This window comes from Neolamprologus multifasciatus, chromosome 2 (genome assembly GCF_963576455.1).
Source record: "Neolamprologus multifasciatus chromosome 2, fNeoMul1.2, whole genome shotgun sequence".
Taxonomy (NCBI): Eukaryota; Metazoa; Chordata; class Actinopteri; order Cichliformes; family Cichlidae; genus Neolamprologus; species Neolamprologus multifasciatus.
Window position 1 is genome coordinate 2600295 of NC_140440.1, and position 17736 is coordinate 2618030.

The window sequence follows — 17736 nt, forward strand, 5'->3', positions numbered from 1 at the left end:
GCAACCTGTCACTGAACAGACTCCTCTGGTTGTTTATGGCCGTGTGCAGAGGATGCCCAGTATTGTCCATAAAGTCCATATTGCACTGTAATTTATTTTTATACAAGTGCGTGGAATGAGTCTTGAGTTTGTTTTTTAATAGGAAAAAAATACTTAAATAAGTAAATGGCGAGTCAAATTTTTGTCTTTTTTTTTCTTTTTTGCTGATCTGAAAATTGATCCGATCCGTGACTTAAAACCGTGATCCGATCCGAACCATGAGATATTTGATCCGTTGCACCACTAGTTATCAGTGTTCCTGACAGTTTCCTACAGCTGGGTTAGAACTCCAGTAACTCTGCAGCTGGATTAGATCATTAAACTGAGATTAATCACCTCACAGGTGAAAGATGCCTAACCTGTGACGTCTTTGGGCAGAGCTCTCACACAGATCATCCACCAGAGTTTAGGTCTGATCACACTGAAGGTCATGACCTTTGGTGCAGGCTGACACACAGACATAGTCTCGGCCGGCCGTGGCTCTTTATTGCTGTGTCCCAATTCGGGGTATGCACGCTTGAAGTACGCATTTTAAGTGCGGTTACGTCACCGCCACGCGACGACGGCTGTTCCAATTCGAAGTGTACTTGAAATGCATACTCCAAATGCGCCGTCGATTTCCCCAAATATCAAGCGTGGTCTGGTGCACGCTTCGTGGTCCCATATATCCCACAATTCATAGCGCGGCGGTGGGTGTGGATAATTTTGCCGCAAAATACGGCAGAAGGGAGCGGCCGAAAAGTGAACTGTCAAAAGTAAGTACTGAATATGACGTCACTTATTCATGTGCGAATGTTTAATAACGAAGAACATTAAAACATTGCTGTTGGCCACATGTCGGCAAAGTTGTGTGACACTAGTGATGTTTGTACTTTCAGCATTAACTTGGTTTTAAAGCCTCTACTTCTAAATATACATATATAGTCGACCTTAATCTTACAGAGAATCTGATGATTTTATGGATAATTAAAGTCAGTCATATATCCACAAACACAACAAGCTGAAAGTCAGTGAGATATATATATATATATATATATATATATATATATATATAATCTGACAATACTATAATATTGGCCATATTATATTTACATTACCATAGTGAGATGACTTTAGTCTCATGAACAACATTAACTAATTATTATTTACTAGCTAATCTTAAATAACTGTTCAGTACAGAAATGAAGCCCAACAATCATGTTTTACAGTCCTGTGGTCTCAGCCTCAGATACTCAACTAATCAAAGTGATGTCATGACAAAAATGAATGACCAACAAAACATTTTTCTCCTTCATTTCTGTCAAACAAAGCTGTATGTAACGTGTCTCGCGGTTAGTATCATGGTTGCTAGGCAACCTGAACAGCGCGACGAAGCATATACCGTCCCATTTCACAAGCCTCTCACTTCTGCACTTCCCGTACTTATAGTACGCACCGTCCGTAGTACGCGTAGTGCGCGTACTTCAAGCGTGCATACCCCGAATTGGGACACAGCATATGACATCTCATCACCACCCAGAAATGAAAATCATGTTGAAGGACTGTTTCCCCCTGCTGGAGGAGGTCCAGGGTTCCTACTGGGAGATTTAAGAACGGACACCTGTGTGAAGCCGGAGGAGAGGGTGGGGCTGTTCTCAGATCTGTGATCACACACAGTTTCAGTCCTGCTTTAAATATACAACATAAAAATGGCACCTCAGCAGGACAAGTCATTATACCCTGCCACACACACACACACACACACACCTACACACACACACCCTGAAGCAGCAGCAGTGATGGGAACAGCCAGTACTTCACAGCACTCTGGTTTAGCAGCATCTCACTTCCTCCTTCAGTTGGCCTCAGTTGTACTCATCACTATACACACACACAGACACACACTCCTGTGTGTCTGGCAGCAGCTCCTCGAGTCAGCAGCACTCTGTGGAAGAACTGGTCATGAGACCAGGATAAGAGCTAAACATAGTAACAAACACACTATGACAGGACACACACATATACACCTATTACAAGTGTGTGTGGTTTACACACACACACACACACACACACACACTGTACTAGCACATTTACGTTGTGTAAAGTTTCTTCTTTCTTCTTTCAGACAGAAAAGAGTAAGTCCAGAATCCAGACTCTGTTCCAGCTCTGAGCTCTTTGTCTTTGTAAGGAAACAGAGATCTGGGGGCGGGGCTTTCTCTTGTGCACAGACACATCTGTGACACCTGTCCCATCAGTGCCTTGGAAATTCTGATGGACAAACGTCCCGTGGCTCTGTCTGAATGAGTGTGAAGAGCTCGGTGTGGTAGAGCAGGTCGTTTCCCTCCTGCTGCTGATGCTGAGCTCAGGCTCCCCCAACCTGCTGTTAGCGAAGGGCAGCCAATCAACAAGGATGAACTAAAGTTCTGCACGGAGGCTCGGTATCAAAGAAAGGAGGATTATTTTGAGCTGTGAGTCATGCAGAGCTGCTCTGGGAGTCCCCATGCAGCAGAATGGATGGATCAGAGATCTCAGCAGCCAAGCTATGTTACAGCAGCCTGACAGAACCATGTTTGCATGTTTGTGGCATCATCTGCATGTTATTGGTCAATCAGCAGATTAAAGTTGAGTTTATACGGTGAGCTGTCGCAGGAGGAGGTGAGGGAAAAACACTGTGGCGCTCAGTCAAGCTTCTCGGGACAAATGGACTAAACGCTCAGCCTTGGCATATACCCCTGTGAGCTTTCACTGTCTCACTTTGTGCCTCAATAATCAAACGGCAGGTAATTGGCTCTTTGTGGGGGGAGGAGGGAGGGGCACTTTTTTGTCTGCTGTGATTAAGCTCATTCTTTCTGTACCGGCTGCGTGGAAGTTGAAATCCTTCCACCGCTCGCAGGTGTGTCGTAGTGAGCCTTCAAACAGACCCTGTGACTGCGATCAGCTGCAGGGATCACTGCGTCAGCTTGTGTTCTCCTGCTGTGTGTGAGCTTTGTGTGGTTCTGTGGGCCGTCAGATTCCTGCACCAAGCACTTCCTGTCAAAGTGACTTAAAACAAAGTGGGCGTTAAAGGCCTTATCTCCTCCATGTCAGTTCTTTGTGCGGAGCTGGGATGTGATTACACCTTCTCCATCCACCGCCTCTCATCACCATTTTTCAGCTCTATGGGAGCGTCCGTCACCTCACCTTCACGTCTGTGCCACGCCTCCTTTTCCTCATTACAGCGTCTGTCAAAGACGAGCTTGGGTCATTTCAAGTCCCGATAAAATATGTCCATAATCGCACTAAAGCCACGGGGAGCAGACTAATCGTGGATTCACTGCTCAGAGGATCAGGATTTTGGGTAAGGTGTCGATCGAAGCATCGATTACTTCCGTTTGTGTTCCGGGATTATTTCAGTGATTCTGCAGTGAGTGCTGTTGCAACATCAGCTGTTTGGTAATCTCAGCTGATCTGGAGCTGCAGGCCCTGAGGGCAGCCCGGTCTCTGAAACTCGCTAACCTGGAAACACCACCCAGTGCTCCGCTCTCAGCCTCCTGTGGTGTGCAGTCCAGAGAGCCTGACCTTGTATGGTGTTGGGTGTGTGTGTGTGTGTGTTGAGGGAAGTTGGGACAGCTCTCACATGACCGGACTTGTGACTGACCTTGCGCAACATTACAACAGGCCTGCGTCCAGCTGCCAGGACAGCAGCCAAGCTTTGATTCCTGCGTGTGGATCAATAAAGTTACACGTTATTATCAACGCTCCACTATTTTTATTGTCGTGATTTTTGGCGCAAAGTTTGGAGGAGGCGTGATGCATGTACAAAAACACGACAGCCTAACTCAAGTTATGAATCACCAGAGAAGCTAATGTTTGTCCCAGTTGTGTGTGACCTCCTTGCTGCTCGTGATTGGCTTGTGTCCTTCTGGACCCGTCTGCAGATAGTTGTGTGTTCTTTGAGATTTTTCTTGCTTCATATTTTTCTTAAAGAGTTTCTTAAAGCGTTCACCTTTGAAGGGTGACCTCAGCTAACGAGATGATTTCAGCTTGTGTAACTCTGAGTCCAGTGGAAAGACGCGGCGCTCGCGCTCAGCCAACCCAGAGATAAGCTTTGAGGAATCTGAGTGTTTAAAGATAGAAACGAAGGATGCTGGAGCTCCACCGCAGAGTCTCGCTGGCCTTTCCACATCCACTCTCTCCTTCTAGCCCAGATAGCTCTCCCACGTGCAGGCGTGCTATAAATAGCCCAGGTTTAATGCGCGATTGTCCCGGTGGACTCTTCGTGCTCGTAGCGTCTCGCTGCTTTCGCTCAGGCACACATTAACCACAATTGGGTCCCACCACACCTCCACCCCCCAAAACAGCAGAATTACACAGTGAGGGCCTTTGGAAGGAGCTGATAGTGAGCAGATCTTAGAGGTCAGGCTCATTCATTTGCACATTACCTCTGCTGTTCCAGCACGAGGCGGAGGCTCAGCGCAGAGCCTTCGTCTCTGCCTGTCAGTAACTTCAAAGGTGTGAGTATTCTGCATTAATTTTGTGCCTATTTGTTTAATCTGCCCGTTCGAGCAGTAACGGCTTCAGAGACACTCTGAGTGATGCTGACGGGCTGTGGTTTGAGGGAGGAATAAACCCACCTCTGCTGCCGTTTGCTTTCAGAGAGGGGATGACGGAGCGCCGAGCTGTCACTCAGCAAAACCTCTCATTTAAAGTCATCTCAGGCTCCTTGGCACGAGTCAGGACCTGCTTTGTGCAAAAGTGGGCACGTATGTGCTGCTCTCACCTTCTGGTCGCTTACACTGATGCTTGATGACAGCAAAAATTTGAGCCCTGACTTCGATCGGCAGGAGTCAAAGCTCCGCCTCCTTGCGCTCACCTGAACTCGACCCAATACAGGGTCAGAGTGTCAGAGCCGGTGTCCATTCGCAGCAGTTGGAAACACGAGCAAACATCTGCTCTCAATCACACGCAGGTCATCAGTAAATCACTGCATCAATGCCTTAAATGGGCGTCTGGAGGCTCTGAGAGCCTTCCTGTAAATGCTCTGACGCAGTTTGACTTTTGGACCTGCAGTGAATCCCCTCACCTCATTGGATGCTGCACACGTGTTTATGTTTGGTTTGTATCTTTGCAGAGACGGTTAACACAATCCTTCCTGGAAACAGGAGCAGAATTGCTCCTCGCCGAGCTGCTTCCTCCTCCCGGCGTCTGATTCATGTCGCGAAGCTTTCAGGGTCTTTGTCGCTATTCAGAGTCAGTGCAGCACTACAAGCACGCCGCAGCCTCGTATCGCCTACCGCTGCTGCAGCGTCACGTGTGCACTGATGTTCTGGGACATGTTCTACATACGTGGGATGTCCCCATGTGTGTGCCTGTGCATGCGTGTCATGTTCAGGGATGGTTTTATTGATTGATGGCTGTGATGGAGGGAAGGGAGGATGATGGAGGGAGGAGTGGTAACATTCAATCAGACTGTCCTCTGATGGACGAGGGTAAAAAGAGTATATGAGGAAACTGTAAGTGGAGAAAAGGGCAGAGTGGCCAAGGAGGGAAGGCTGCATGATGGTAGGAATGAAGAAAGGATGGGGATGAGTCAGAGCCACGTGAGGAGGATGTGAGCTGCATGCTGAGGGAGGTTCACATTCAGTGAGGTGAAACACACCTGCATCAGCAGCGGGGGGAGGGTCTTACCGAGGGCGTCCTCTCCTCTGTCACTCCCCCTTTCCTCCTCCTCCTCCTCCTCCTCCTCCTCCTGCTCAGTGAAGTCATGACCGCTCTCCCCCCCTTTCCCTTCGCTGCCGTTATTCTGACCTACATCTCCTGTGTCCTTCTTCTTCTCTCCTTCAGCGCGTCTTCTGTTTCCGGCTCCGTTCATCAGCTTGTCCACCGCACAGGTTCCTATGCTCTCTGCTGATTGGCTCTTTGATCATGTCTCATGAGTCGTTTATGAAACCGTAAGCGCTATCAGCTGATCTTATCTCTTCCATGACCCAAATAAACACGCTGAATAAACACTAATAAACCGAGACGCACAGCGAGGCGGTGAGGTGAGGTCAGAGATCACTGAAGGTGTGTGTGTGTGTGTGTGATGTAACTATGCTTTGATTTAAAAGTGGGATAAAACACGCAGTCCAAAAACAGCCTGTCGATCGAACAGCTGATTGGGAGAAATATACGAATACTGTTAATTGCTTTTATGAAAAATGTGTTCATTCATGGTGATCGTGAAGTAGAAGACGGCTCAGAGCTGCTTTGTTGTAGCTGATGGTGGTCTGTCAGCTGGACAAGTTGCCAATGTGGACGGTGTTATGTGTTACAAACAGAAGGATGGTCCTGCACAGTTCCAGAGATTCCCAGAGCCGATCTGAATGGCTCAGCGTTGGGTCTGACGTAGAAGTGGGCTATATATACTTGATGTATTGCGAGTTTTTCCACATACGGTGGTTAAAATATCTTCTAGAAGAAGTTGCCGTGGAAATATAAATATATAAATATTTCTGAAACATGCCGTAAAACTGTTGCTGCAGTGCCACGAATTTATTCCAGCAGCTGAAAAGTCGTCCTCTGCAAAACAAAGACTGTTTTAAACTGTGCATGTGAACATCTCCATGTTATAAGCACAAAACAGAACCTTTGTAAGTAATTTTGTCTCATTACTTCCTGTTTGTGATCATTTGTTTGTCGAGTGTTGACCACAGAGACAGACGTACTGTCACTAGTGAAAAAGCCTCTGTGTGCAGATGATGCTTCAAATAAAACATTTAAATTGAACAAGTGCAATTTTAGGCCATATGTGATTAAATATAACATTAAAACATGTAACATAGTCTGACTGTGGGTCCAAGGATTTCACCCTGATACCTAATGACAGGATACGCCTCCTCAAAGATGGTGGGTCTCTGAACTTGGAATAAAAAGTGTTCCTTTGATTGTGTGAGCGGAGAGCACTGCTCGTGTTGAACGTGTTAATTTGGTTAATTTCATCATCACATCAGTGGTCTCGGCTATGCTAGCTGAAACCTGATAGAAACGTGACAGTTGCTGCTGGGACAGAGTGTTCCGCATGCTCAGACACAAACGGGAGAGGACGAGTCGGCTACAAACTGAGCTGCTTTGTGTTTGAGGAAAGCTGATCTGTTTGAATCAGTTAAAGACGTTTAACTGGTCGACCCAGTGTGTGTGTTGTCGTTTCCTCATCATTCATAAAACAGGACATTAATTCTGTGTCTCGTCTTCATGCAGACGTTAAGGAAGGAATGTTTCCTGCTCCCCTGAGAGACCACACAGTCATTTCCCATCACGGCGAGTCACACACACACACTTCCTGCTCTTCGCAGTGACGTGACTCAGTGTGTGTGAGAGGCTCGGCCTGCTGTGACTGTGAGCCACATGGTAAAGAATTTAGAGATGTGATCTCGAGGGTAAAACACAAACTGAGCACAGTTTCCCTTTCCACATGTTCTTGAGAGCATTTCAGGAATTCTTGATTAGGAAGCGGGATCTGAAATCGTCTTGTATGGGCAACGGACATTTTCAGGGAGTGGGGCTAGCCATCGCTGAGGTTTTAGAAAAGTGTTTGGCAGTTCCTGACTTTATGAAGGATGAAGGCTCTGGTTCCTTCAGGCAGAGGCTTCGTGTAGGTGTCGAGGTAATGGGAAATGATTCTTGAGGTCTTGTTACCTCAGAGGTTGTGAGGGGTCAGAGGGTGCCTGCTGAGGTTCTTTATGTCCATAAGAGTTCATGTGGAGGTCCCTGTGATTTGATGTGATCGTAGGAGATCCTCGTTGTTGATTACTGCCTGGAAATAATCTCCATTCCTCTGCTGTGTGTCTAAGCCTAGGCCTCCTTTTTTTTCTCTTTCGGTGTTTGCAGTGAGTGACGCGCAGAGCTCGTACAACTTTGAGACATTTGTCACTAAAGAACATCAGAAAACAAAGTTGTATCAACCATCCGCCTCCTCGGTCAGAGTACACTTGCAGCTCAGGAAAAACCAGCACTCATCACATGTGTCACTGTGACCACAGTGAAACGTGCATTAATGGATGAAGACCGTCCACACTGGCCGACTGTACATGTGACAGACAGTCTGTGCGATCCTGGTGTTGAACCTCCTCTACTGTGGAAGCCTTATTACATCTAATGAGCAGCTGTTGATGAGAGCTCCTTGTGATGCTGACAGCGAACAGTGATTTACAGTGCAGACTTTTATCCAAAGTGCCTCTCACTTTGAGAAAGGGCGGCTTGATTGGAACTGAAGCTCTGACAGTACAACCACACAGAAACATTCAGACTCATCGGAGTCGTGGAAGGAGAACCATCTCCACGTTTGTGTTTCAGAGAGCACAGATAGCATCATCCACTGCTTAAGGCAAAGCAGAACAAAAACACACTTTTACCCAGCTGTGATCTTTGTGACTTGTGCTATTTTTTTGTATCCCGAAAGAACCCAGGCTCCTGGGAATGCTGCTTTGATCTCGATGTTTAACTAACGTGACCTCTCCTTCTCTTTTTCCGTCCTCAGTATGGGGAGGAGGAGGTGTGTTCGGACCGTCTGGACACCGACTTCCCGGACATTGACCTCTCCCAGCTGGACACCAGCGACTTTGACAGCGTCAACTGCCTCAGCGAGCTGCAGTGGTGCAACGATCAGTCGGCCAACGCGTCGCCGGCCTCCATTCACTACAGCACAGCAGATGAGCTGTTCGAGGTGAGGTTTCTGTCCTGAAGCCGGCGCCTCTTCTCTAAAATACGTCTCCTTTTTCGGTGTCTTTCTTTCTCATACCTATGCTTGTTATCTTTCTATTCTTGGAAGAGCTGGTGGTCAGAGGGAAATGAATCTTCGTCCGTTGTTTAGTGTTGAGACAAAGTTGGTATTGTGTGAAGGACTTCCCAAATCCAAATGTTCCCTGCTGACTCCTTTAGCTGCACAGTGTACAAAATATGTGCTCTGATATTATTTTAGTGAACTGAGGCGAGCACGAGGTGTCAGGCCGGAATCAGCTGGCAAACATGTCCACGCGCTGCAGGCTTGTCTCAGCACTTCACACCAAACAGAGGCTGAATCTATGCTTTTTGTTTTGGCACCTTCTTGTTTTTTCAGACCTTTTGACCAAAGCTGTTGTTTTATGAATTAATTCAGCTGTTAATTGAATCTCACACGTGCCTTTCGTGGAATTGGGTCTCAGAAGCATGTTGTTAGAGAGCCAAAGTTTCCTATGCTGAAGTGGGTGTAAAACCCAAAGCCCTGTCTTGACCCTTGTGCTTAGATGTGGACATGCAACGTGTCTCTGTGGGCCCAGCCAAGAAAGTAGTTCCCAGTTATGCTGCGTGTAACACGATGATGCAAGCAGCACATCTGCTGGGCCGCTGAAAACCCGAGGCTCCGGTGTCCGGTGCCCTTCCGGGATGAATTCAAGGAATACCCTTCTAATCTTTCTTTATCTGCGAGCCGGCCCTGGATCATTGATCGTCCATAGGTTTGCAGTCCCTGCAAAGTCTTGCAGTCCCATTATGTAGGCTAAATTGAGAGCACCTCGAGAATGAAAAGACAATAAAGGAGAGATAAAGTAGCATTTAGGTCCACATCATCTGCTGTGTAATGCAAGTCTGCTGATGGAAATTGCTTTGTGCTGCAATGTGCCACAGAGAGTATTGGTTAAATGAAGACAGGCAAAGCATTATGGGAATTCAGGTAAATAAACACCCACAGCCTCTGTCTGCACTCCGGGCGCCTCAGTTTTATTCTTACTTCGATCCACATTAGCTGACGCCTGAGCGACTCTTTGACTTCCTGCTGCTGACACGAAACTAAACTTCACAAGATCACAGACGCACAACACAGACAGTTACAGGTGCAATCATATAGCACAAACACAATCATGGACACACAGCACAGACACAATCACACACACAATCACAGACACAATCACACACACAATCGCACAGACAGTGTCACACACACAATCACAGACACAATGACACAAACACAGTCACACAGACACCATCACGGACACACAGCACAGACACAATCACACACACAATCACAGACACAATCACACACACAATCGCACAGACAGTGTCACACACACAATCAATTCAATTCAATTCAATTTTATTTATATAGCGCCAAATCACAACAAATGTCGCCTCAAGGCGCTTCATAGATACAGAGAAAAGCCCAACAATCATATGACCCCCTATGAGCAAGCACTTTGGCGACAGTGGGAAGGAAAAACTCCCTTTTAACAGGAAGAAACCTCCGGCAGAACCAGGCTCAGGGAGGGGCGGCCATCTGCTGCGACCGGTTGGGGTGAGAGAAGGAAGACAGGATAAAGACATGCTGTGGAAGAGAGACAGAGATTAATAACAGATACGATTCAAATCACAGACACAATGACACAAACACAGTCACACAGACACCATCACGGACACACAGCACAGACACAATCACGGACACAGGTGTATTCATACTGAGAAGTTACAGCAGTGAGATTCTTCATGTCTAACAGCAGCCGACTAATAAGAAAATACACGAAGAGGAAACGGGCGCGTTAACCGTTTTTCTGGTTCTTTGTCTTGATCAAACACTGCAGCTGCTTTACTTCCCAGCCTTTGTGGTATCGGGAGCTCTTTGATGGCTTCATGGCACTTTTTCCTCTCTGTGTTTGTCACCAGTAACTGCTCCTCCTGATGCGTTCTGGTCTGTGTTCACTCATTTTTCTGTTTCTGCAAACTCACTCTGCACATGTACAGCTTTTAAAAACACAGCACCCCCCCTTCATTCCTCTGATTTGTTATATTTCAGTCAATACTATATTGATCAGACTAATACAGCAGTGTAGATGGTCAGACCGCGTTTGATTATGAACACGAGTAATGAATAGAGTGATAAGCAGGCACATGAAGCCCTCCCAGTGTCTCTGCCCCTCTGCTATTAGTCAATATGGTGCTTATTTACGGTCGCGTGTCGCAATCTCATCCCCAGCTGGAGGTTATCGATCGTGTTTGTGTGACTTAATTTAACCTCAGAGTGCAGAGATCAGGAAAGGAAAGAGCAAATTGATTTAGAATTATGATTTTAGCAATCAAAGCCCACACACGCTCAGTGGACATCTATTCAGCTGTTCGTGTGTCAGCCAATCAAACGGCAAGACGAGCTGCTGAAGCTCAGACCGAGCATCAGAATGATGAAGAAAGAATGTGGCATGGTTGTTGGTCTGAGTGTTTCACACACTGATCTCCAACCATCTCTGAGCTCAGAGGAAATAACCAGCCAGCAGCAGCTCTGTGGGAGGAAATGACTCACTGAGGTCAGAGGATGGACAGACTGCTTAGATAGGAAGGCAGCAATAACTCCAGTAACCACTCGCTACAACCAAAGTCTGCAGAAGAGCGTCTCTGAACCTTGAAGCATATGGGCTCCAGAAGCAGACGACCACACCAGTGTCACTGCTGTCAGTAAGAACAGGAAACTGAGGCTACGGCTAACACAGACTCTCAAACCTGGACAACAGTTTAAAGCATCGATCCTTCCTGTCTGTGTCCGTGTTCAGGCTGCTGCTCGTGTGACTCTCAGTACCAGCTGAGCATCGTTTAAACTCCGTAGCCTGGCCAAGTGCTGCCGCTGACCACGCCTATCTTTTATGACCTCATTGCACCGTCTTTAGCAGGATAACAAAGCTCCGTGTCTCAAAGCTCAGATCATGTCAGACTGGTTTCTAGAACATGACTGTGAGTTCACTGCACTCAGGTAGCCTCCACAGACACAGAGATGCAGGAGACACATCTGCATCAGCTGTGTGATGATGTCATAATGATGTCAGTCTCTGAGCAGCTTGTTGAATCTGAGCCATGAAGAGTTAAACTCTTCATGCACTAGCAGGTGTACCTAACAAAGTGTAAGTAAGTAAGTGTCTGTATTTTGATTGTCAGGTAAATGTAAATCTGTTTTTCTGTGACTGTTAAATTAAGTATTGCTTTTAGCCAATCAAAGGCTTTCCTCTGCTGATGTAGCACTGTGTAGATTCCCGCAGAGAAGACGTGAGCTGGCCTGAAGATGGAGAATAAATGTAGGAATAAATAGTTTTGGCAGCTGGGGATAGATGGATCTGGATGATAAAAGAGAGAGACAGATGAATGAAGCTCGCTGGCTTCCCGTAGGCCAGCCGTGCTATCGCCTCTCCACCAGACTCTGCTCTCAGCAAGATGGCAGCTCATCAACAGTAAACAACTCCTGTGTGGATGTCACAGGAGGGCCGGCGGTGGAAAGAGAGCTGAGCTTGGACTGAAATTACACATAAACATTATTTTCTCCAAACGAGACAATGTTCATGCTGAAACATTACAGAAGTGCACATACAGCATTGCAGAAAACATCCACCCATCTACCCATGTATACATCCATCCATGCATCCATCCAAACATCCATCCATTCAAACTCCCACCTATAAGAGTATGGTTTAATATGAATGTGGTGATGATGATAGATCTGGTGTGGTGGATTAATAGTGGATCTCTGAGGTTTGTATCTGTGTTCCTGATCCCGCCCATGTTCTCTTCCTGCAGATAGAAGAGGAGAACGCGGCTCTGCTCGCCGCTCTCACCGACAGTTTGGATGGGATTGTGGATGCAGAGGTGGGTGGACTCTCTGTGTTCCCCGCCCTGGGGGAGGAGCCCAGCCAAGAAGAGGAAGATGGTCTTTCTGTCAGCGCCGAGGACTTCAGCCAGCCTCTGGGGTCCGAGACCGAGGACCCGTCTCTGGTAAGAACACAGAGCGGCGTGAAGCAGCATCAGAACTGTTTCTTTTGTCTCTATTCTGGGTCTGGACCTCAATTTTCCACATCTCCCTCTGTTATGTTTGGTATATTCATCTCCTGTTTCTCTTTTGTCATTGGTCTGCAAATCAAACATCTCTCACAGCCCAACAGACAGAGATCCTTTAATGCGAGCTTCAAACCCTATCCAGCCCTCGTCACCCCGACGTGCTGAGCCTCTCTTTTCCCATGCTCTCCCTGCAGCTTTCTCCCCTGTATCTCCTTCTGTGTTCACTAACCTTCATGATCCCCTCATCGGCCTGCGAGGTTCAAAGTCTGCCTTTAACTGCAGGAAAACAGAGCAGCACAAAGTAACCTTTCATCCTGTGTGTGTGTGGTGTGGGGTCCCGTTTCTGGGAACCAGGCATTATTTCAGTCACACAAATAGGGTGAAATGCTTGAGATCTGGTCATAAATGATGAAATCCTGAAAAAGAATAAAGTCTGAGATGTGTTGAGAACGGCGATAAAACAGTTTCTTACAGCGAGCTGCTGACCTAAGACTTTTAGGAAACTTTCAAAGTTGTGTGAGTGATTTGACAATTCTGCAGACCTACACAGTCTCATGACCATGAGTGAGGTGGTCTGTGTTGGTCTTTGTGCTGAAGTGTGTGCGTGTCTGTGTGTGTGTGTGTCCCCGGGCCTCTTCCTTGTTCCCTGAATCACTCTTCCTGGAACAAATCCTGTTCTCTCCCCCCTTGCCCCTCCCCCCGTTATAAGCCCTTGCCTGCACCTGAGCCCGTCGCCTCCTTACCAAAAACTCTGAAACCTGTTGAGCCCCCCCTGCTGGGCTCAGCCTGGAGGTAATTGAAGCAGGAAGTTATTTGACTGCTCATGCGATTACCTCCAATGCGGTCTTATTGCTCTCGTCACAAACACAAATCCACCCGCTTCCTCAACGCGCGGTGCTCGCAGGCTTTTTTTGTGTGCTCTGATTTAGCGGCAGCTGACAAAGATGCTATTGTTTGGCAGTCGTGACTCATGGCGGATGCCTGAATACCTGCAGTGTAAATGTTTACCAGCATGCTCTGACTTCTTTTTGTACTGACACGATGAGGCCATCTATAAAACCAGCCTGTCGATCTACATTTGCTGGGCTCTGTGAGATAAGAACAGGTCAATATCCTTTATGGAACAATAAAATATGTTCTTACAGCAAAAGAAGACACCATTGAGTCTCCTAAAATCAAGCGTTTTGGATTGAACTGCTCTGCAGAATTATACCAGCAAATGAATGATGGAGCCTTACAGTGAATGCAGTTGTGCTGCAGTGTGTAAGCCGTGAGGAAGCAGACTGAGCGATGGCAGCATTATCAGCCGATGCTCTTCTCTGGTACAGGTGCACTGTAGTAACTACTTTGGCCTCAAGCCGCTTTATACTTTATACTGGAGTAATAGAGAGAAAAGCCCAACAATTAGACAACCCCCTAGGAGCAAGCACTTGGTAACAGTGGAAAGGAAAAACTGTTTGAACAAGAAGAAACCTCCAACAGAACCAGGCTCAGGGAGGGAGCCTGCCTGCTGTTATCTCTTCAAACCGCTTTGCAACCCACCCTACCCCAGCACCTCCACTTCATGCTTTTACTAACTTAATGTAACTGACACCTGCTCATATCTGTGCTGGGGTCAGAGGTTGGAGCTGGGGTCAGAGGTCGGTGCGGTGCAGTATAAAAGAAGGAATCTGTGCATTTTCCTGCCTCGTGCTTCTCACGTATGTACACAGAAGGACCAGGAGGTCAAGGAGCGCCAAATATAAATGATGAGAGGTTCTGTTCCCCACCTAAATAATATCTGAACACTAAGACTACATGTCCAGTGGGTGTCTGGCCCACTGGACATGATTACACCAACACTGTCAAGGCTCCACCTACGTGTCTGTTAGTGTCTGTGGTTCTGTCATCATCGTTATCCCTGTTCATTTAAAGGTACACTGTAAAGTGTGTGCACCCACTGCGAGCTGTTTTAGTGACACCACTGGGATTGAGTGTTCAGTTTGACAACATGCAGAACACATCACCAACAACACATTTAGGAATAATACTTATATACAAGGTACTAAGCCGGAGGTTTTACTGTATGACTGGAGTACTCTAGTGTACTAATAGTAGTAGGGACGGATCTGAGAGGCATTAGCAGGAAAATAGGGCATTCCTTCCAAATTGGTGGAAATGGCAGTGACGGTAAATGTTTCAGTAATCAGGACAGTTTGGCTGTTGAGGAAGCCAAAAAAGAAGCAGTCAAGCCTGTGAGCGCTAACGGTGAGTGTGTGCCGGCAGGAAGTCGGGCATCGCTGCAGGCGGTTAAATGCAATGAAGCTTTTGTTTGGTGCAAAACAGGCCAAAGATAGCGAGCTGTCACGCCACGACATGCCGTCATCTCTGCTGTCTCACACGTTTGTCCTTGAAGCTTCGGCGGTCATCAGTCAGCCGGAACTCAGGTTGTAAGTAAGAGACCCCGAAGGTCACAGAAACGCCAGCTCAGACTTCATGACTGTCGCCGTCATTTATTCTTGAAGTTCTGGTGCACTTTTGATAATATTGATCCCAAAGGTCCACATGTAGAAAACTCCAGAGCATTTTGATTGTGACAGATGCAGCTCTGAGACTCTTTAAATAGCTTTAAATTATTACACTGCACAGGGCTGCGTTTGACTTGAGAAACAATTTAAAAAAGTGAAGATGTTCTCACAGGTGCAGCAGCCGGACATCCATGCAGGCAGATCAGCATCCTAACAACATTATTCTCTTTGCTCTGTGTGCTGTCACATGACTGCTGTCACTGTGTTCAGGCTTATATGAGGCGGCGCCCTCTACTGATAAATCCTAGAATCCTAAATTTTGTTCCAAAGTCTTCTAAAAGTCGTGTCTGTGTGGTGTGATTAGAATTACATGACATAATTATAATGTCACGGTTTACAGCCTCATAAAGTTCAGTTTCCTCAGAGCTAAAAGAGCCGTGCAGAAGCTTTTAACATGTGTTTTCTCTGCACCGTGTCCCCCTTTTTCGGTGCTTGTGCACGCTCTTGCAGTTTGTTCACACGTGATTGGCCCTTGGCTCTTTCTTCCTGCCTGTGTGTCCCAGTGTAGAACAAGGCCTCCATTGATGAGGCCACTGAAGCTGTGGGAGGTGTCCAGAGTAGAGTAGAGCGAAGAAGAGTAAACTAACTGTGTGTTTGAGGGCCCCGGATGCTTTCAGTGGTCCAAACAGACACAAACCTTCAGTTGCCACTTTCACGCCCCTCAATGGGACTCTGAGCGGAGCATCAGCACGCGCTCAGAGCCAAGTTGGCTCGCCCACAAAGAGCCGCTGCGGCCCATTAACAATGTGGGTGACCGGCCCGCTCACCCCGACCCAGATAGTATCTGTGCTTGCAGCCAGTGCTGACGGCTGGTGATGATGTGCAGCGTCGCTCACAGGGACTCAGCTTCTATAACTGACCTCCAGAGAGTCTGCCGCAGCATCACGCCATCATAAACGCTCTGCACGCCCTGCAGTAGGTCTTCATATAACGTTGCTTACCTGTGACGGCCCCAATCAGAAACAGAGTTTTTATGAAGTGGCAACATCCGCTCAGACCTGCACTGAATGGGCGACGAGGACAGTGGGCAGGGCTTGGGGGGTGCTAGTGTTAATATTCAGCTGAAGGGTAATACTGGGGGATGATGAACGAAAGGTTGGCTTCATGCCTGTAAGAAGACTGTGATGGAGGGATGAGGGAGCAGTCGTGCTCGGTTATTATAGAAAGAAAGAGTTTTTAATGGGAACGTGAGCGTGCCGTGTCGCTGTCAGCTTTAGTCGAGTGATAAATGTACAGTATGTTGACCCGGCCTGCATGTTACTCTTGTACAAACATCCATCAGCAAAGTGTTAACAGCTGACAGAACGTAGATTAAAAACTGGCGCATTCATCTCTCTGTGAGCCCTCTCCCGTGTTTGTGTTTTTACTACATTTATAGATCCGCCTCGCCGTCGTGCACGCGCACAAAGTGGCGCTCTATGTCTACGTCATGAAGAAACTTCTGAAACCTTTTGATTTTCTTCCTCCTCAGCTGAAGAAGCTGCTGCTGACGCCTCCCAACATGCCTGCAGGCATGGACGTGCACAAAGAGGGCGTGAATGGCCATCGCTACTGCAACAGAAGCTTGCGCCTTCGTCCGGTCAGGCCTCTGCTGAAGGTGAGACACTTCCTGTCAGTACGTGCTGTTTAAAAGTTCACTACTTGTTGAATCAGGTTTTCAACAGAGCAACGAATTATCAAAACTAAATTCTCCAGTCTCTGGATTTTTAAAATGAGTCGACGCAGTACTCGTGGCTGCGTAGGTAGTAGTACATCAGCAGTAAATGGTACAGTACGAAGCAGTTTTTACAGATTGTTAAGCTGTAGAATAAAAGCTTGCAGAGACCTTCCCGAGGAGAGGATGCTGCTGATGCTGGACAGAGTTCAAAGAGCTGTGACTTTAGCTTTAGAGCCGCGTAGCTGTGCTGTGGCAGATGGTGTGAGGGCAGCAGTGAGTTATGTGGATAATCCACAGCTGCACGCAGCACAGACATTAAACGTGAGCCTCTGTGCAGGGCAGGAAACCGCTTCCATGTTTTGTTGTGTGGGGCTTCATTTTTTGTTTCCATGAACAGCTGCAGACAGGAGAATGAAACAAAACAGTTCATCTGAAGCATCAGGATGTAGTGGAAGACTACAGACTGCTGTAGTTGCATCCTTCATTACTGCATAGCAGGCCTTAACTGTGTTAGCTCACAGCACCGGTGCTACAAGGGTTGCAGACCAAAAAGTTGTTACACAAGCTTTTAAATATCTAGGTACAGAAAGGCCTTTTGACTTTTCCTTTCTTGTCCTTCAGATCGTGTTTTTGTTTCGTCCCGATGGCTTGTTTTCTTTAAAATCCAGCTTCCAAATTCCATCAGATTCTCTGAGC

The 17736-nt window shown here is 47.1% G+C and overlaps 1 protein-coding gene across 12 annotated transcripts in view; it reads left to right on the top strand.

The window, feature by feature from the left end:
- The window catches only part of ppargc1b (peroxisome proliferator-activated receptor gamma, coactivator 1 beta), a 52974-nt gene that overhangs the window by 26537 nt on the left and 8701 nt on the right, over positions 1 to 17736 (top strand). For all 12 annotated transcript variants that reach the window (XM_085175325.1, XM_085175340.1, XM_085175263.1 and 9 more), the window contains 3 exons: positions 8516 to 8701; positions 12559 to 12753; positions 16855 to 16980. In XM_085175325.1, the coding sequence (XP_085031451.1) occupies positions 8516 to 8701; positions 12559 to 12753; positions 16855 to 16980 (507 nt within the window). The remainder of the gene's footprint in view (positions 1 to 8515; positions 8702 to 12558; positions 12754 to 16854; positions 16981 to 17736) is intronic.